This window comes from Thalassophryne amazonica, chromosome 14, assembly GCF_902500255.1.
Source record: "Thalassophryne amazonica chromosome 14, fThaAma1.1, whole genome shotgun sequence".
Taxonomy (NCBI): domain Eukaryota; kingdom Metazoa; phylum Chordata; class Actinopteri; order Batrachoidiformes; family Batrachoididae; genus Thalassophryne; species Thalassophryne amazonica.
Genome location: NC_047116.1, coordinates 75,289,305 through 75,310,753, shown reverse-complemented (window position 1 = coordinate 75,310,753; position 21,449 = coordinate 75,289,305). Strand labels below are relative to the sequence as shown.

Below are 21,449 nucleotides of genomic sequence, written 5' to 3'. Positions count from 1 at the left end.
GTTTCTGCTTCAAACTGCTCTCCAGTCATCATCTATCTCAGTGACAGATATCTGAAGCTTTTGTACAACAATACAACAATTATTTCCACATAAATTCAGCATTATTTCATCATAAAAGGCGGCGGAAGCAATCAGAGCGCCACAGCTAAACGAGCTGCTAGCTGATGCATTCACGGCGCATTGGTCATTTCAAAGCGTCACGGAATTTCGCCGAGTTTCTGCTTAAAACTAACTTTAGAATGATTTAAGAGGTTTTTACCTTTATCATCTGATGGTTAATAATCCCATTAATCCAGTTGATTGCTTTGGGTGAAGAGACTCCGTCTCAGACGTGCTGCTGTGGTCTGAAATGACGCATGTGCAGATGCAAAAGGCGGACCGAATTTTAGGGGTGGACTGTTCGGTCTCCCCGCCAGTTTCTTTCTGGCATTATGTGTGTAGTCAGTTTGCTCTGTGTAAGCCTGATCCCGTCAGATCTCAGAAGCTAAGCAGTGTGGCACCTGGTTAGTACTTGGATGGGAGACCTGTTTGGAACAGCAGGGGGCTGTGTGTGTTTCTCCAGGTAAAACTGGAGTTGTGTCAGGAAGGGCATCCGGTGTAAAACTTGTGCCATATATCAATGCAGGTCAGGCTGTTGCTACTGTGGTGACCCCAAACATATGGGAGCAGCCAATAGGACAACAACAGTTTCTGGTATTATGTAGATATTTTTGTGGATTTTAATCAAATACTGTTGGAGAGCTGTGAGGCTGGTTTTGTCATAATTCTAAATGAAACTTCCCCTGAAGGGGAAATTTTTACTGTTTTGTTTGTTCTCTGTTTCTAAAAATAAAAAAATAAATGAATGAAATAAAAATCACTTTTTTTCTGATGTCAGGTATGATAAACTGTTTTATTTTTTTCGGAGTTCTTATGAAAAGCCACTTCTAACAGGACTTTGACCTTGAAAATGTTTTCCAAGGTAAACATTTGTGGAATTGGAAACTAGTGTTGGCAGTGGTTTGATTGCGGTGCATTAGTTTCTTTTGATCAAATTAATGTCTCTAAATCAACTATGATACTCTAATGCTTTATAGTCTTTAAAATGTACAAAAAATGCTATTCTGTTGCATAATTTTAAAGTAGTCAGTTATTCAAAATCCAGAAAAAGTAGACATGCCTTTGTGGAGTGGCACCAGGCTTATTTTTATAGCACAGAGCTCCATGGAACCTGCATGGACAAGCCCAAAATATTTATAACAGTGGATCAAAACAGTTGTTTGTTAAATGCACACTGCAGCACAGCTGATGAATCATCTGTCAGTACAGACGCAAAGAATAGTTGTGTGTGTGTGTGTGTGTGTGTGTGTGGGGCAAATATCTGCAAAAACACAAAGTCACCTTGGGAGCTTTCCCCCCCACTTAATCAGGGGAAAGCAGTGACTTCTGTCAGCACTGTCTCAATATTTACAGTTTTCTGTATTCTCATTTTGGCCTCAGGGAGCCATACAACTCAGTACCCTGTTATTTGTTTTACCATTGACCAACTCTAGTGGAGCTTTTCAGGATGTTGAAGTTGTCTGACAATCTGTCATTTCAGTGTCAAATATTTACACAATCCTGGGCTGTTCCAACACAGGACTTGTACAGCATAACTATAGTTGAATGAGTGAGTGAATCCATCCCAGACAGAAGGTGTAGGCAATAACTCAAAAATAATAAATGCTATCGTCTTGTAACTCGACAAATTAAAATAGCACATAATAAAAATGAAGTTGTGAGACGGTGGTTAACTTTGATGTGCTACATCAATCGAAAATCCAATTTAATATCCTCTAGACCTCTCTACCACCTGTTGGATGTAACACCTGAATTTACCTGAGCATCAGCTAAGTAGTTAAAATCTGCGGGATGAAACATGATACAGCAACATTGGAAAGTAAAATCTGAAATAAAGAATAGATAGACTGCAGCTGGGAGTAATGGCAAAACTTTTCATCAGTACTGCAAGTGAGTGGAGTCAAACCAAAATACTGTGATGCAGCATTTCCAATCCTTTGCAGCACCCATGTTTCAGAACAATGTTCTGGAGTCATTACCAAAAAGAAGTCATGTTGAACACTGCCACCTGCTGGCATGATCACAGATGTATTCATATCAAATTATGGTTTTCATGTTTAAAGTCATTTAGTGCACGGTCTACCCATACATCAAGAAATACTTGCCTCTTGTTGAGTTTGTATGATTTACTTGTGGCTATTTGTTGTATTTCACAGTCATAAGCAAAAAAAAACCAATATAACATAATATATAAACTAATACTAACATTAAACATTTATCCCTCTTTAAAGCAGTCTAGTTATTCTCTAGTTATATTACGCATTAAATACAGTGTTTTCTCCTGGAAATATAATGATATCTGCCAAGATTTTATTTTGAAAAGGCTTTGTTAGGGCCTAGTCACACCTTGACGATTTAGCCGGTGTATGCTGATAGCCCTATTTCCACAGAGTGGTCCGGGTCAGTACTGCACGGTATGAAACATGTCAGAACAGTTAAGTCTGGCTTGGTTTGTGTTTTCACCGCCGGTGTCGCAGACTGAACGGTCCCCCCTAAAAGTTGGTCCGCCCTGCCTTCACTGCGCATGCGTCATTTGGAACCATAGCAGCACGCCTGAGTCTGACTCACAACACCCAAAGCAATCAAAGGGAATAATGTGATTATTAACCATCAGATGATAAGGTAAAACATCTTAACTCATTCAAAAGTCAGGCTTTGTGTCTGTTTGTCTGTCCATCCATCTGTCTGTGCTCAGCATAAGTCCAGTCCTATTACTCCCAGGGTCTTCAAATTCACAGGGAGTATTCTTGGGACACAGACCTTGGACAACTTTAAAGATGTCTAACCTTGACCTATTTTAAGAGGTCAAAAGGTCAAATTCTGTTATATTATTGTGCTATGAATCATTTTAATTAAACCTTTATTTAACCAGGTTAGTCCTACTGAGATTGAAAAATTTTTGGCAAGGGAGACCTAGACAGTTATAAAGTTTCCAATTCACCTAACCTGCATGTCTTTTAAATGTGGGAGAAAGTTGGAGCACACGGAGGAAACCCATGCAAACACGGGGAGAACATGCAAACCTAAAGGACACAACTAGGAATCGAAACTTTGTGAACAACTGTGTGGAAAAAAATAGTCCATCAGTTTAAGAACAATGTTTCACAACGTTCAATTGTAAGGAATTTAGGTATTCCATCATCTACAGTCCATAATATTATCAGAAGATTTAGAGAATCTGGAGAACATATACAGTGGTCCCTCGTTTATCGCAGGAGTTATGTTCTAAAAATAACCCGCGATAAGCGAAATCCGCGAAGTAGTCAGCGTTATTTTTTGCAATTATTATAGATGTTTTAAGGCTGTAAAACCCCTCACTACACACTTTATACACTTTTCTCAAACAGGCATTAACATTTTGTCTTGTCTCAGAGTGATGCTGAAAAACTAATTCATGCATTTATTTCCTCTAGGCTGGACTATTGTAATTCATTATTATCAGGTTGTCCTAAAAGTTCCCTGAAAAGCCTTCAGTTAATTCAAAATACTGCAGCTACAGTACTGACGGGGACTAATAGGAGAGAGCATATTGCACCCATATTGGCCTCTCTTCATTGGCTTCCTGTTAATTCTAGAATAGAATTTAAAATTCTTTTTCTTACTTATAATGTTTTGAATAATCAGGTCCCATCTTATCTTAGGGACCTCATAGTACCATCTCACCGCAATAGAGCGCTTCGCTCTCAGACTGCAGGCTTACTTGTAGTTCCTAGGGTTTTTAAGAGTAGAATGGGAGGCAGAGCCTTCAGCTTTCAGGCTCCTCTCCTGTGGAACCAGCTCCCAATTCGGATCAGGGAGACAGACACCCTCTCTACTTTTAAGATTAGGCTTAAAACTTTCCTTTTTGCTAAAGCTTATAGTTAGGGCTGGATCAGGTGACCCTGAACCATCCCTTAGTTATGCTGCTATAGACTTAGACTGCTGGGGGGTTCCCATGATGCACTGAGTGTTTCTTTCTCTTTTTGCTCTCTATGCACCACTCTGCATTTAATCATTAGTGATTGATCTCTGCTCTCTTCCACAGCATGTCTTTTTCCTGATTCTCTCCCCTCAGCCCCAACCAGTCCCAGCAGAAGACTGCCCCTCCCTGAGCCTGGTTCTGCTGGAGGTTTCTTCCTGTTAAAAGGGAGTTTTTTCTTCCCACTGTCGCCAAGTGCTTGCTCACAGGGGGTTGTTTTGACCATTGGGGTTTTTCTGTAATTATTGTATGGCTTTTGCCTTACAATATAAAGCGCCTTGGGGCAACTGTTTGTTGTGATTTGGCGCTATATAAATAAAATTGATTTTATTTTATTTTCTCACTTTTCTCTCTTGTGTAAACACTCTCTTTTTTCTTCTGGGTGAGAAGATTATAAACAGACACACGCAGAACACAATGCGCGTGCTCTCCCTTCGCTCACTGCCTCCAGGGGTATGGATGCGGGACCCGCAAACAATCCAAGTCCTCTCTCGGTGGCCACGGAGCTTTGCGGCTGCTGTCAACATCCGCATCAAAGCAGCGAGCGTAGTCTCTGGACCTGTTGCCCGATTTGGTGCAGCTCCGCACAGCAGAAAGGAGGGCGGTGTGAGTGGCCCGCTGCTGCATTTACCAGTGAGAGAAATCACGGTGATGGCGACTGGTGCCACGACCAGCCCGACTGATAAAGACGCAGAACACAATGCGCTGTTAAAAAAAAAAAAAGCATGCAAAATTGCAACAAAAAAAATCTGCGAAACTGCGAGGCCGCGAAAGGTGAACCGCGTTATAGCGAGGGACCACTGTACATGTAAGCGGCAAGGCCGAACACCAACATTGACCTTTGATCCCTCAAGCGGCACTGCATTAAAAACTGACATCAATGTGTAAAGGATCTTACCATGTGGGCTCAGGAACACTTCAGAAAACCATTGTCAGTTAACACAGTTCGTCGTTACATCTACTAGTGCAAGTTAAAACTCTACCATGCAAACTGAAAACCATACTTCAACAACATCCAGAAATGCCACCACCTTCTTTGGCCCGAGCTCATTTGAAATGGGCCGGCGCAAAGTGGAAAAGTGTGCTGTGGTCTGATGACTCTACGTTTCAAATTGTTTTTGGAAAGCATGGCTGTCGTGTCCTCCTGACAAAAGAGGAAAAAGACCATCCAGATTTTTACCAGTACAAAGTTCAAAAGCCAGCATCTGTGATGGTATGGGGTGTGTTAGTGCCCATGGCATGGGCAACTTACACATCTGTGATGGCACCAACAGTCCTGAAAGGTACATCCAGGTTTTGGAGCAACACATGCTGTCTTTTTCAGGGACGTCCCTGTTTATGTCAGCAAGACAATGCCAAACCACATTCTGCACGTGTTACAACAGCGTGGCTTCATAGTAAAAGAGTGCAGGTACTAGACTGGCTTGCCTGCAGTCCAGACCTGTCACCCATTGAAAATGTGTGGTGCATTATGAAGCACAAGATACAAAAATGGAGACCCCGGACTGTTGAACAACTGAAGTCGTACATCAAGCAAGAATGGGAAAGAATTCCACCTACAAAGCTTCAACAATTAGTGTCCTCAGTTCCCAAACGCTTATTGAGTGTTGTTAGAAGGAAAAGTGATGTAACACAGTGGTAAACATACCACTGTCCCAGATTTTTTGAAATGTGTTGCAGGCATCCATTTCAAAATTAGCAAATATTTGCACAAAAACAGTTTATCGGTTTGAACATTAAATATCTTGTCTTTGTGGTGTATTCAGTTGAATATAGGTTGAAGAGGATTTGCAAATCATTGTATTCTGTTTTTATTTACATTTTACACAACATCCCAACTTCATTGGAATTGGGTTGTAAAATAGTGTTCATGATTTATTTGAGTTTATTCTGCAACATCGATATAAACATACAGAGGTGAATGTATCAATAATAACACTGATAACACAATAAACCATACATGCTAATTTCCATTGTAGTCCTTGTGAAATTATAACGCGGCAAAATAGGGGAGTTTGATTGAACATGTACAAATTATAAATAAGACAGTAGGATCTTAATAATTAATGTAAATCACAATAGATGTGTAATTATATATATATATATATATATATATATATATATATATATACACACACACACACACACTACCAATTAAACAACAGCAAATTATAAAGAGGACAATGCTCATACGGTCAAGGGTATTTTAGCATTGCATTGTATTGGGTCAGACTGAGCATAAGTCAAGGTTGTCAAAAATACATTCTGAAAATCATATTGTAGGATCTCATGCAGGTGAGGTAATCCATCAGATAGGCACAGGCATCCTGAAGCGATTGTTTGTTCAGTACTGACATCTCCTAAAGACCTGTGTGTCATTCCCACAGCTCATCTGTGGTGAACTACCGTATAGTATTTAAAGGACATTCATAGAAGTAGAATTTTACCCATCACTTATTTAATCTTATGTTCACAATAAGTTCTACTTATTGTGCATGCAGCTTCCAGCAGAAAGAGAAGAACATTGCTCATGGTAATTTAAGATTAAGACACAGAGGAGCCAGCCAGCCAGTGAGTTGTGTAGTGGTGCTGAGTGCAGAACATGACACAGTTCCTTTGTTAGTGACATTATATGCTGCTTGTCCATTCCTGCTGATTGTAGTTGTGACACAAAGCCACAGCCTTTTGAAATGAGCCAGTGAATGGGTGCACAGCAGGGTCACGAAAGGTAAAGTGTGAGAAGTAAATGGAATGAAGGCTGAATGATCAAATTTACCTCCAAAAGTCAAAAGAATTTCTTCATAAGATGATAAATGATGTGCAAGCAATGGTTGTTGTTAGTCTAATTTTTGCACTTTCACTTTAAATACTGGTACATCTATCTTATTGCATTGATTTCTAAGGTCAGTGAATCTGAGCTGAAACATTTGAATATTTTATAGTTGTTTAAAATCGTTTTGAAACAAAATGCAAACATCAGCGTTGTTGATGTTTCTCCCTTTTTCTTTCTTTTTTAAAAATTCTCTGTTAGCCTGCCATAAGCCTCAGTATAAAAGTTAAGCGCTCCATGGACTGAATGCTTTTGACTATGGTAAGCCATTGGTTAATATTCAGGGGATCTTTAGTCAGCCAACGCTTGGTAATAGCTTTTTTACTTGCAGCCATAAAAACTTTTAGAAGATATTTATCTACTTTACTCAAATTTGGATCCAAATTACAGAGATAAAAAGAAACACAAGTAAATGCCACATCAAAGCCTAATATTTCCTTTACCTTCTGATGAACGTCTTCCCAATATGAGTCTAATGCAGTGCGGGCCCAAAAAATATGGGTGTGGTCTGCAGGGCATTGTCCACACTCTCGTCTGGTCTGCCTATATTTTGTTTTGGTGTTACAAATATCAAATGCTGTTTTTCCAGGAGAAATCTCTCCACATATGCAAATATGTAGTGCTGTTTTGTATGTCAATTATAATTTCTCAGTCATCAGGCAATATTACCACTCCCAGTTCCTGTTCCCATTTCTCCTTGATATAAAATATAGAGTGGCCCCTTAATTTTGTAAGGTACCAATATAGTTCACCAATAATTTTCCTAAGGAAAATGCTGTTTTTGTAACCTGACAACACCTCTGGAGTGATTTACAAGACATTTCACAGACCTAAGTGTACACTGTAACTTCCGCTAACTCAAAGCTAACTTCCGCTCTTGTTAAAAGCTCATGTGGATGATTCTTAGACTATGGGCACTTATGTCCTTTGATCATATTGTATGAAAAACAGAAAAAAGGGGAAATTTCACACTTTTATAGTTATCTTTACAATGAAAGTGTGTTAAGAAATTTGTTCTAGTAGTCTATGATGACTTTTTCACCTTTTTTCAGCATCATTATATGCAAATATTGCCATTTTGTGCTTGTCCCACACCCAGAGTTTTGATCTTCAATGATAAAAATAAATGATAAACGTTTTTTTTCTAATGTTATAAAATATCAGTAAAATAATCAAAACATAATTGGGGTATTCAATGTCATACAACTGTTGTGATTTTTTTTAAACAAAATGTAGTTGGCCCACACTATTGCCGTAATTTCCACCACAACACTGTAATGTCTCTTTAAACAGTTTGTATGAAAGATTGTTTGGGTAGTTTCTACGGAGATAAACAGTGACATCAGAGCACATGTATATAGCGCCAAATCACAACAAACAGTTGCCCCAAGGCGCTTTATATTGTAAGGCAATGGTGTGGTGGAAATTACATTTACAAGGCCAGTAGTGCCCGTAGTTAAAGAATCACCCATGTATACATGCGTGCCCTCCTGCAGATGCCGTTAAAACATAAATATTGTTTATGATTGATTGATCGATTGATAATTGATACAGCGGCTTTATTGAACATTTATAAATTGTACCTAGAACGCACTAGAATCTTAATAATTAATGTAAATAACAATAAATGTATAATTTTTACACACACACACACACACATGCATATATATATATGACACATGCAGTGGGGCCAAAAAGTATTTAGTCAGCCCCTGACTGTGCAAGTTCTACTTAGAAAGATGAGAAAGGTCTGTAATTTTCATCATAGGTACACTTCTACTATGAGAGACAAAATGAGGAAAAAAATTCCAGGGAATCACATTATAGGATTTTTAAAGAATTTATTTGTAAACTATGGTGGAAAATAGGTATTTGGTCACCCACAAACAAACAAGATTTCTGGCTCTCACAGACCTATAACTTCCACCACTTGTTACCTGTATTAATGGCACCTGTTTGAACTCATCTGTATAAAAGACACCTGTCCACAGGCTCAAACAGTCAGACTCCAAACTGCGGTACCGGACCTGGGCCACACTGGTGGGGGTGACGATGTGTTAGGGTATGGGACCTAGATGGGTTGGGTGCTTCTGGGTCTGTGGTGTGACTATCGGGAGGTGTCTTGGACAATTTGTTGCATTGTGGGTGTGATGTGTGTGGTGGGGGCTGAGGTAGGGATTGCTGGATGCTAGTTCCAGCACTGGGCACCGTCTGATTCCTTGTGGTGGGTGAGCCTGTGTCCTGCTGTGTGAGCTGGATTAGGGGTGTGGCTGGTCTGCTCCTGTGCATTTCCGGTCCCCTCATGTGGTGGTCCCTTGATGTCCTGGTGGTTGGGGTGTTGGTGGGCATGGCACAACTATACATATTGACCTTTGGTGCAGTTGTTCTGTCGGACCTGAGTAGCTAGGCCTTCTTGTGGCGTTGGGCCCCACAAGTCCGTTTGCATTTTTATTGCATGTTATACTTGTAGGACAAGTCATATGGGTGGGGTTTAGGCATGTTGGAGGCAAGGCCATTGAAGGATTGCCTGGCCCTGTTCCCTTGATAGGGATGCCTGCGTCCCCGTCTGTACCGTAAATGTAATCACAGCACCTTGGTTTATACCTCATGTACATGACAGTGAACTCATACACCCATTTCTCATAGATATATACAATATCAATACATCCAGTACTTCATTTGAGGGTTCTAGGGGTTGGGAGGTGGCTATGGCACTTCTGGTGTGACTCCAACCCAGCACTGGCCGGGGGATGTAGTCGGGGTGATGTGCTGTGGGGCTGTCTGGGTTGGTGTCCTGCATCACATGCTTGGTGGGGCGGCTTCACTTTGGTGTGTAGCTTCACACATGATATTACTGCTACCAGCCTGACCACCTCCTCTGTCAAGCACGGTCTTTTGGTTCTGTTCTGTCCTTGTTTGCATGTTTATTGATGTCTTAAACACAGTTTTGGTTTGCACTTTTCACAACAACTGTCAGTGTCACTGTTTTGTAGTGGATCTGTGTATCACCTCTGTCATTTATGTGAAACAAAGGCAACAGTAAATTGCTTCTGCCACATTAAAAATGGTATGTCTTAATGGTATGCGCTGGCCGTGACTCATATTTAGGTGTTCTATACAGAAAGGGCTTAAAAAATAAATAAATAAATAAAAGTAGAAGCACCCGGAGAGCGCAAACCTCCGCCAAGGCCATAGGGTCACTGACATCACATGGAATACCCTTTGGCAAAGAGAGTTATTCCACGTCATTTCACGCATCTACCGTCATGTTTCAGATTCAGTGGTTAACCTTCTGGGGTCTGAGGGTATTTTTTGGACAGTTCGCTTGCCTGGCATAAATGTTTTATTATTGCTGTTAACAGCTCTCCCTGCATCCCACAATCAAGTTCGTCACCTCCGTGGCGGAGGTAATGAATTGTTTTATCATTATGTTGTAGTTCTCAAACATTTTTTTATCCCCAGTTTATAAATTGAAATGGTGTCATGCTCTGTGTTCAAAAAGAACAATGTGATATTTGTAAAAAGTTCGTAATATTATGGAAAATTTAATGGATTTCATTGAAATAAGCTCATGCAGCATTTGGTTTTATTCATTTAGTTAGTTATTTTCCTTATAAAACAAAATAATTGGTCCATTTACACAATAAATGTCTTGCTGGAATGAATCCACCTTCTTTTTTTTTTTTATTTTATTTTCTCATCTGAATCCGCTTCATCAAAATTAATTTTCTGTTCTTTTTTTTTTTTTTTTTTTTTTTTTGCTGTCATCTGTACTCCCATGTAATAGCTCTGTCCCCACTAGGGGGCAGAGTGACGCCACAGTTTGGGTGCTATTGGCTTTGTTGAAAATCTCCAGCATCAGATTGACACCCCCCCCCCCCCCCCCCCCCCCCCACACACACACACATACATCTCCCAACAAAAAACACCCCACTAAATTGAAATTCAGCCCCAATCCCAGGCAGTAGTTTTATTCTTCTGAATTTCCAAGCCTGTACCTGTGTGTGTTTCAGGGCGGTCATATAGTGTGTTCTCCCAGCGCATGTTGAACCAGTGTCTGGAGTCTCTGGTGCAAAAAATTCAGAGTGGAGTGGTGATCAATTTTGAGAAGACTGGACCTGATCCTGCTCCACTGGAGGGTAAGATGAAGCTTTTTCTGAAACCATGAACGCATGCTGCATCACTTTGCTGTCTTACAGTTTTAATCCCTTCAAGTCTTTTCTTTATTGCTGTTCACAGGTAACTGCTGGATATTACTATTGAAATGGCCACTTCCTTATTTTTTCTCTTCTTCCACATTGTTTAACAAACCATTTGCTCCATGTGCTAATGGTAGCTGCTTCACCTCTTCTATATGTTCTTGTCCAGACTGTCCAGCCGAGGTTGGGAAATCCGGTCCACAACCATGGCATTGCTGTCACAAGCTCATCTATGTACGACCTAACCCTAAAACCGGTGTTCCCATCGGTCATTGGCCCATCCCTGAAGCTTTTTGGCCGGACCAGAACTCTCCCACACTGGTATGAAACTGTTGGAGAAATTAATTAAATTAATTCATAAGAAATATTTTACAATCCCTATAAGCACTCTGTTAGATTTTTCTATTCACTTATTGAGAATCTTGCTTTACTCTTATACGAGTCCTGGTACTGCGGTAGTAGAAAATTAAACTACTCATGTACAAACATGGAGCCTTGTGTTTTATCTGTTGCAAAATGGTGTACAGTGCAACGCAACTGTCATTGCTACTTTCCAACTGATGCACTTTGTCATTTTCATGCTGAGCTTCCCTGTTCATCAGAAACACGTATGCTTAGCTATGCAACTATGAACATGTTGGTCTTGAAATGAGTTATGGTCAGGCACAGTGCTGCTGGACTGCTATCGTGGGGCAGCAGAAAGTGGTTGACTTTCTATAGACCACCAGAAACTTAAAGTGCAGTTTTTCTGTTATTTATATGGTGCCATATTCTCTGCGTGTACACACAGGGATCCTCATTAGTGTTTCATGCTACCACCAAACTGAATGGAAACAAAAATTTAACAGGCAAGTAGAAGTAAAAACTAATGGGCAGGGGGAAAAAATTAAACTTTCCTGACTGGTTTAGGCATATTTATTTGCGTTCTTCCACCCTTTGGTGGCAGATGGGAAGCACAAAATCAGCGGTGGCCATGATGTCCACGTGTAGCAGGTAGTGGGGTGGTGGATTAGGGAAGGACTTGTTGTGGGAATGAGGCTTCACTTCAGCTACCTTTGTTGGGTGCTGCTCATGCGCTGTATGCACAGAGTATTTCCTTTTCAGGGAACCTTGAACTTCTGAGTTCCCATCTAAGAATCAATGGACCATTCCTGGAATTATTGTGTCTTTAAAGGAATAAAATATTAGTTTGTTTTGATCTTGTGCCCAAAACATAATCATAAATAATCAAGTGGCTAAATAAACATGTTTGCACCCTGCACCTTACTTTGTGCTCACCTTACATGCCCATGAATAGAAAGCAGCGATGGATATGCTACAAATGCACTACTGCTATGCACTTTAGACAGTGCACTTATGTCACCAAAAGCAGGCTGTGACAGTCTGTGCAGGATTACGTCCCTTTGCGCTGCCCATTGAGTAGCACACCAGACCCTCCCTTCTGTCCTTGTCGTTGGTAGATGGACATGGAGGCGATGCAGTGTTGTTTTTTAGGACCGAGCCTGACCGACTCTGAAATGAAATCTTATTTACCAATAACAATCCATGACATTTCACAATTTGTAAAATGGGTATTTATTAGCTAGAAGATGAGATTTAAAAAGCTTGTACTGAAACAAAGATGAGATTTTGGAGAGTTCAGTGCATAACCCATTATGAATATTAATGACGCATTAAAAAAATCTGACAGGATGTCCCAAATTTGTAGCACTTGTACACTTTTTGGGGTTAATTCTAAATGCAATTAATCTCTATATAATTACAGATGAACTGCATCCACTAAATGTTAATACCAATATTGTGTGTAATGTTGTAATGCGAATTTTAACTTTTTTTTTTTTTTAAACCTTGTTTGCTCGAATTGCACGTAGCCCCCTCGCACAGCCCACCCACATGTGCGTTTCTCCTGTGTGGATGCTGAGCCTATGGTGATAGACAAGGTGCCCTTTGACAAGTATGAGCTCGAACCCTCGCCACTCACACAGTACATTCTGGAGAGGAAGTCCCCGCACACCTGCTGGCAGGTACATTACACGAGTGTTATCGCTTCATTAAAAACCATTTTCCACAAGGAGCTGGCTGTATTTACACAGACATGTCATATTCATATGTCACCTTCCTTAATGTATGATCTATAATCATTCACCACATGGTTCAGATACAGTCTGGTGGGTAGTGAGACCAAGAGGAAGAGATCCATAGACTGGTGTAAATATTTTTCTAAAACAGTGTATGAATCTGAAATGAACAGTGTGATAAATGTAAAAGTGGCATACTCACTAAAAAGGGAAGAGAAGAGATACCTTTAGGTTTACAGCTTTGTTGTTTGGGGGGGGGGGGGGGGGGGCAGATAGTTGGACACCGACACAAACACTTAAATAAATCATGGTCGTCTTCATATGTTTTTTTTTAAGGACATCAGTCAATAAAACATCTGAACAATTATCTGACAGGATGGCCATAAATGGCTGGGGCTGATTTCCTCTCACAACTGCCTGTTTATTTTGTCTACATGTTTGACAGAACATTCCAGAAAGAAAACTGAAAGAATCCATTAATTCTTTCTCGATATACTGTATTTTCTCTCTCGCTCTCCCGCCCCTATTCAACAGGGCAGCATTATAATACGATTGCCCACGTTCCAAAAAAGTGTGTGTGTGTGTGTGTGTGTGTGTGTGTGTGTGTGTGTGTGTGTGTGTGTGTGTGTGTGTGTGAGTGCGTGTACGCGCGCACGCATATCAAGATGGAGCTCCGCCGTGAGTGATACAGAGAGCAGAGGAGAATTGTAAACGCGTGACCATGTAGAGACAGAAATGACATGCTGTTGTGTAGATAAGATACTGCGCCCTCCAAATGTATTGCAACATTTGGTATTTCACACATTTTATTTTGTTAATGCCATTTCAGTTGCAAAAAAAATACAAAAATTTAATTATCTAAAATTATCTTCCTTTAATTCTAATTGACAGAAAATCTCTACAATTTGATATAAATTAATATACAAGAAATGTGTTTGAGTTCAATGGTACGAATATTTCATGAGGTGAAAGCTGGAACAGCTTTAAATTAAATATTCATTCCAATGAAAGAATGTAAAAACATTCATTATTTGTTTTATATAATGGATAAAATAGATCCTTGTCATTTGATATTATATTAATTTCTAAACAACAGAAAAGGGACCTACATTTTGGTGTGCCTGTCATAGTTTGGCCCTCTCCGGGCTCCTGTTATGGTTTTGCCCTCCTTTTGTGATCCTGCCCGGTGATTTTCTGTTTGGTTATTTTCTTTTGCCTCATAGTGAGTGCTGTTTTAGTTTTGTCTCTGCCCTTTATTTGCTTTGTTGGTGTTCTGCTTTTCTGTTTTTTTTTTTTCTTTTTTCAGTCACTGATTGTACTGTCTGTTCATATACTGTTGCCGCATGTAGTTCCATTCTACTTTATGGCCCAGTCACACGGCACACGAAGATTCCTGAACGAAGGGAAAAAGTAAAAAAACATTACAATTTGTTGAGAAAAGGTGGACGAAAGAGCTTTTATCACCGAACAGTCTGCGAAGCAAGAGCGCAAAAGGGACGAAAGAGGAACTTAACAAAACCGAAGCTCACGATTTCGACAAAACGCGCCTGGAGCCACTGCTGGAGCAGAGCGTGTCTGCTCCAGCACTCGGCGCTGGGACAGAGCTCATAGCTCCTGAGTCCTGGAGAAACTGCAAACAGAATCTGTGGAGATCTGTGTGCATGTCGATGAACCACCTGCTCTGGTTCCTTGTCCAGAACAAAAGAGGGATCATCTCCATCATCATCAGAATCCACACTGTCTGTCAACACGCTGCGCGCTCCGTCATGCAATTTAAAAAGAAAAAAAAAGAAAAAAGTGTGCCGTGGTCACTGCTATATCACTGTATTATGTTCTAAGCCATATATATTCATTTATAACAGAAAACTGTCAAAAGTGAGAATAAATATAAATATAAGTGTAAAGATGATTGAATATATCAGAGCAGTAAATTAATCAGTGCGTGTGAACGCGCGCATTGACTCTGTGCGGTTATTCCACCAGCTGATCACTGATCCACAACGTGAATTCTGCCTTCAGAACAGCTCTTTATATCATCATTTTGATTCATCTGCCTGTTACCACATGTACAGAAGGACTAGATTATCATTCCTACACTCATATTGTTATATTTAATACAAAATTTATAAGCGCATGCAGCACCTCCTACTGCGGCTGATGCTGCATTCAAGTACCGTCGGAAATTACACAACTTTTTCGTTGTTTCAAATTCAACAGTTGCTTGTGGCAAAATAATTAATTATATCCACACAAAAGATTAATTCTGGCCTATGTAAGGTGCCTGAGCCCATTGAAGCTGCCCCCCCACACAGATAAAAAATCCAAGCAAGCAGGCTGTAATTTCCGACGGTCCTTGAACGCAGCAGCAGCCTCAGCGCTCACAAGCCGGCTTCTGCACTGTGTGAAAACGTTCAGCCGCTCCAACGAAGTCAAATTAAACAATAACATTACAAAAACTACACAAACGATTAAAAAACGTCAAGAACAACAGCAAAACAAAACACAGATGAACTGAGGTTTTCGTTGCCCTTCGTTCAAATTTTTCAACAGTTTAAAAATCCTGACGAAGCGCCAGCTGCAGGAACGAACCTGCGCAAAGGTTAAACGATGCCAACGACAGTCAACGAAAGTCCAGATTTCTTGTTTCGTCAGGGCTTCGTCACCCTTTGTTAAGTGCCGTGTGACTGGGCTATTAGGCTTGATCTTTTTTCTTGTTGAACTTTTTTTGGTTTCATTTTTTTCTGTCACTGACTTAACTGCTTCTCTTTACTTAGTTTCACTTTCTTGCACTCTCTTGCACCTGCTGGACTCATCTTTGTCATGTCCTCACCTTCACCACACCTGACTCTTATCACGTTCTGATTACCCCACCTGCATTTAAGCCCCATCTTTCATGTTTTTTCTCAGCCCTTTTTGCTCTTTTTCATGCCATAGTTTTGACTTTGATCTGGTTGCCTTACTGTGCATGACCCTGCTTGTGTTTTTTGGACTCGGCTCTCATCTCTACCTGCATACTCTGTCTCACTGTGTGTGTTTTTTTTTAACTGCTTGTTTTTGACTACACCTCAGCCCAACATCTGCCTGCTACCTCTGTATCGCTGCCTGCCTACATGTGTACCGAACCACTGCTTTGCCTCCAGATAAAGCCTTTTGATAATTCCCTCATCTCTGTTTGTGGGTCTGCATTTGTGTCCTCCACCTTTTGTGCCACTTGTTCAAGAATCCTGGCAGCGTCACTGCACTGACTTTGTGTACTTGCAGAAAAAAAGAAAGAGTTTGTGTACGATCCTCACTCCAGCGAAAAATCAGGTCTGACATCAACAATCCAATAGGAACTTTAAATAAAAATGTCGCCCACAATGCCATGCACCAACTTCATGTACTTCCAAAAAAAAAAAAGACTGTGTACTTCCTCAGTGCAGTGAAAAAAAATCAAATCAGAAATTAGACCAGCTTTTCATTCTAACTTCCTCCTAACAACTCTGCCTCCAGATGGCTTACAGCACAGTGGATTTGTTTTGTGTGTCTGTGTGTGTTCGCGCGTGCGCACAGAGTGCAATGGTACCAAAGGTATGGAACAAAATTTGCACCCTAATAGAACCAAATTGCACTCTTCATGCAATGCAACACAAATGGGACCAATAGTCCATGCCATGTGACATACAAAGCACCAATCAAATGACAAGGATCCACTCAGCCTTTATGTCATTAAAAATATAAATGCCAAGTCACAGATTATGTTTAGGACTTTATTTACATCAGTTATGAATAAATACAAATAGTATGGTACTGTTTTTTTTTTTTTTTAACTTTTTAATTAAAGAATTTTAACATTTTTACAAAAACAGAAAAAGGAACATGAACAATGGGGGTGGGGCACCTTTTAACATAACATCGTCTTTTTTAACATAGCATCATCATCAATAACAGCAGTCATCAATATTTAAACGGCCGCATTACATAAAGTCAGATCTTATAGGCTTGACATAGTGTGTCCATTTAGACCAGGTTCTATAAAATTAGACCATTTGCAATTTTAGATGAAGAGATACTTTTTCCATTTTGTAAATTTCTTGTGTAATGCCACTCCAAGTCCTTATTTCTTGGTGTTTTAGGTTTGAGCCATCTTCTGGTAATAACCTTGTTACTTGCTACTAGAAGGCTATAAAGCAGTTTCTTGTCTCTATTGTTCAGGCCATCCAGTTCTATGTTGCCAAGATACAGTTTCAAATGAAATGGGGAAAACAATGGAGAACACCTTTTGTATGTGCTGATGGATCTCAAATCAATAATCGTGAAGAATTTGACAGTTCCAAAAACCATCAAAGTTGTTAACGCCTTCAGTGCCACACCTCCAACAGGCATCTCCAGTTCCCTGGTATTTTTTTTTTTCTGGGCAGGTGTAATAAAATAACGCATAATATTTTTCCAGCAGAATTCACGCGAGATATTCGAAGCAGTTGAGACCCATTGGATTTTACAAATGTGCTCCCAGTTCTCCTCAGTTATAGTAAAATCTCCTTCTCTTTCCCATTTTTCTTTCACATAATATTTCTCTCCCCTCTACCCCACAGCATGCTGTTGTATAATTTGGAAATAATTTTGGACGGAAACTTAAGGTATCGAATATGCTGCTGATTGTAATTGTAAATACTGTAATTGTAAATACTTTGTAAATACTTTGTAAATACTTTAAAAATACATGTTAACAGGAAATAAAATGGTTGAGTTCTTCTTAAAACTGTTGCAGTCTAAGGTTAGAAAAACATTCTGGACTCACGCCATTCCAACTCATTATAGAAACTTTGCATAATTTATTACCACCTGAAAAATGTCAGCTATTTTATAAACACTACCCAATCTAGAGCCCATGGATCCCCACAGGAAACATGCTAGTTTTAATCATATTTGTCAAATACATGTTAAACAGACCTGTTGGGCTCTTCAAAAGAACAGTTGACAACTTTGTAATTCAGGTATTATATTGCAAAAGATTTACCGGTAATACCCTAATATGTAATCTATGCAAGCACATAATATGACCAAGCAAGCAGTATCACTTTATGAACTTGATCGATCATTCATTCACTTTCTGTACCCGCTTACTCCAGTCAAGGGTACTGGGGGTGCTGGAGCTTATCCTAGTAGTAGCAGTCACAGGGTGAGAGGCGGGATACCATGGAGAGGATGCCCATCTATTACAGTGCCACATATAGACAGATAACACTCAGTCACACTCATACGCACACCTACAGTCAATTCAAAGTTTCCAGTTCACCCAACCTGCATGTCTTTGGAAGTGACAAGAGCACAGAAATAAATCAAAGCTGTAATGAGGTTTTTTTTTTCTTTGTTGATAAGTGACATAACTCCCTTTTTTAAACAATTGTCTGTCATTCTACAATATCGCATTTCATCTGCTAGACTTTGTATTACTTTTCCCTACAGTTAGCAGAACAAATATAGGGTTAATTAAGTCATTCAGTGGGTGTGAAAATAAGTCTAAAAACTACAGCATGTTCAGTCCTTTAAATGGATTTGTATTTGATGGATACAGGGGAGGACTAAAATAATTGCTATTTAAGCCATGTTGGCATAATTTAACATGCAAAATGGCCATAATAAAAACAACTTGACCTGCAACCAGCTGTACACGCTCCCTGTGAGAATTGCCCCCGGAGCCCTGTCTTTGTGATGCAAATCAAGATGATGCAGCTGTAGAGACATGACATGCCAAGTTTGGGGTCATGATGACTAATTTTATCTCAGACAGCTGTAGCATGTCCAATGAATCACAGCCACTGCTCCCATCAGACACATCATGTGCTGTGCATGCTGGTAACTATGGTGTTATCTACAGTCTATCAATCTATATTTGTCAAAATATGAGAAATCTAATTTCTATGTGTTCCAGCAACTGACAGAAATATTCTTTGTCATACATGTCAAAGTCAGAGGAGATTAGGGTTGGGTATCGAGAACCGGTTCTTTTCGAGTATCGTTAAGAAATGATTCGATCCACTGATATCAATAGTGTTTTTGCTTAACGATTCCCTTATCGGTCCTTCAGAGCAGCCATTGTTTTTGAGGGGGTTTGTCGGGAAAATGATCATTCCTCTACGTTGATTACAGACCCTGCAGTGGCTCTGTAATCAACCGTTTCTGCAGTGTGACTCCACTTTGAAGCGTGAACCATTGAAGCAATGCTTCGATCTACTAGCTTGTTGGTTCTTTGATTCGCTGCTCTTCAGAAACGGCAAGTCTGCTTCTTAACCCCTCTTAAAGCCATTAAAATATCGTGAGTCACTTTTGTGTGGATTAAAGTCACTAAATGGGATTCATGTCTTGTCTTGTCTTGAAACGAGAATCGTCTTCCATTCCGTTGGCCCAGCTCCAAACGCTGTGCAGCTGTCTGCAGAGAAAGAGTCCGGTCGGAATGACTAACTTCAAAACTAATCGCCACTTTAAATAAAATGACACCTCTTACAAACATTTTAAGACAGACAAGAAACTACAATCGACTAAAATGTTTTTTTTTTCCTCCCAAAATGAGACGTCCTGTATACTTTATAAATTACATCCTGATGTGCTGCAAGAGCTCAGCTCAGATGTATGGAAAGACATTCATGCCAATAATGTCCGAAAGGAAATGCTTTTGACAATAACTACAGATTTTGTTTATTTCTATTTATATTCAGAGGATCCACCATGTAGAGTTTATTATGTCCAAAGTTTAAGGATCCGGTGACCAATTTCATATTTATTTACTTTAAGACTCAATAAAATGTTCAATTTCAATTTAATCGGCTTATAAAGCGCCAAATCACAACAAAAGCCATCTCAAGGCGCCTCACAGAATAGTTCAACATAAAAAATTAAAATAAATAAATAAAAATTGAAAAATTCTAATACATAATTAACAACAGAAGTAAAAGAATGAAACAGATAAAAAATAAAAACTATTCATAAGAAAGAGAATAAAGTAGGTTTTAAGTCTTGACTTTAAAATATCCACGGACTCCGACTGCCTCACGGTCGCAGGAAGACAGTTCCACAGAGCGGGTGCATGATAAGAAAAAGCTCTTTGACCTGCTGACATAGAAAACCTGTAAAGCCTGCTTTTAGTACACAAAAAATTCACAAGAGGTAGCGATAAGGGAATTGATAAGGAATCAGATCGATAAGCGGAATCGATAATGGTATCGATAAAATCTTATCGATGCCCATCCCTAGTCTCATTGTCTCATTTTTGGGAAAAACAAAAAATTATTTTAAATTTATTTATGCAGTACCCAATCACAACTTGGGTCACTCCAAGGAATTCATATGAATAAGTTCTAAATGTACCCACCACCTGAGCAAGCACATTGGCAACAGTGGTAACGAAAAACTCTCTCGGGAATTTTGCATACAGGACGAAACCTCAAGCAGACCAAACTCAGTGAGGTGACCTTCTGCTTTGGCCATATTACCGATAACAATATAACAAATAAATCAAAGCACAACAATGAATTGTTCAACAAGCCGAAACAGAAATCTTGCAGTTAAGTAACTATATATAGATAAACACTAAGGCCACAATTGCTTGTTAACACATTGTATAAGAATAAGCTACTGATACTGACTGTAAGTAGCAATACAGAGTTATAAATCAGGCAAAATTGCAGGATTATGAGTTACAGCTTCTGTCTGACACAAGTCCATATATTTTTCTCCTCCACTGATTTGTTTTCTTTTTATTCATTCTAGGTGTTTGTATGTAACAGTGCCAAGTACAGTGACTTGGGCCAACCGTTTGGCTACCTGAAGGCCAGTACAGCTCTTAACTGTGTCAACCTGTTCGTCATGCCCTACAACTATCCTGTACTTCTACCACTTCTAGGTAGGTTCTCCATTGTCTAAGAACTGTTCCTGATAGGGAAACATTGAAGCAGGGTTTTTTTTTTTTTTGCTGGTGAATTCTCATACAAGAAAAATGCTCAAATAAGCACTTTTTCAGTATGTACTACTAATAGTCCACACACCAACACCTTGAATACACTACACAGAATCTATGCTTTGTGTACAAATTACCCATAATCTGAAACTTCAGATGATAAAATTCCTCATTTTCTAGGACATTATCAGTCTGCTCATCAAATTTCATGAACATCCTTTGTCAACATTTTGCAAAACATTGTTCTAGGATCTATTTCAAATCGCCTTCAAAATTGAATCAATTATTTACCAAAACATTCTATCTGCTCACCAGATTTAATTGAAAGTTGTTAATTACTTTTTGAGTT

General features: G+C 39.6%; 1 protein-coding gene across 1 annotated transcript in view; it reads left to right on the top strand.

The window, feature by feature from the left end:
* ints6 (integrator complex subunit 6) overlaps positions 1 to 21,449 on the top strand; it is a 61,438-nt gene that overhangs the window by 18,516 nt on the left and 21,473 nt on the right. Inside the window, 4 exon segments of the mRNA XM_034186539.1 lie at positions 10,901 to 11,026; positions 11,256 to 11,407; positions 12,958 to 13,110; positions 20,914 to 21,046. Of these exon segments, the coding sequence (XP_034042430.1) occupies positions 10,901 to 11,026; positions 11,256 to 11,407; positions 12,958 to 13,110; positions 20,914 to 21,046 (564 nt within the window).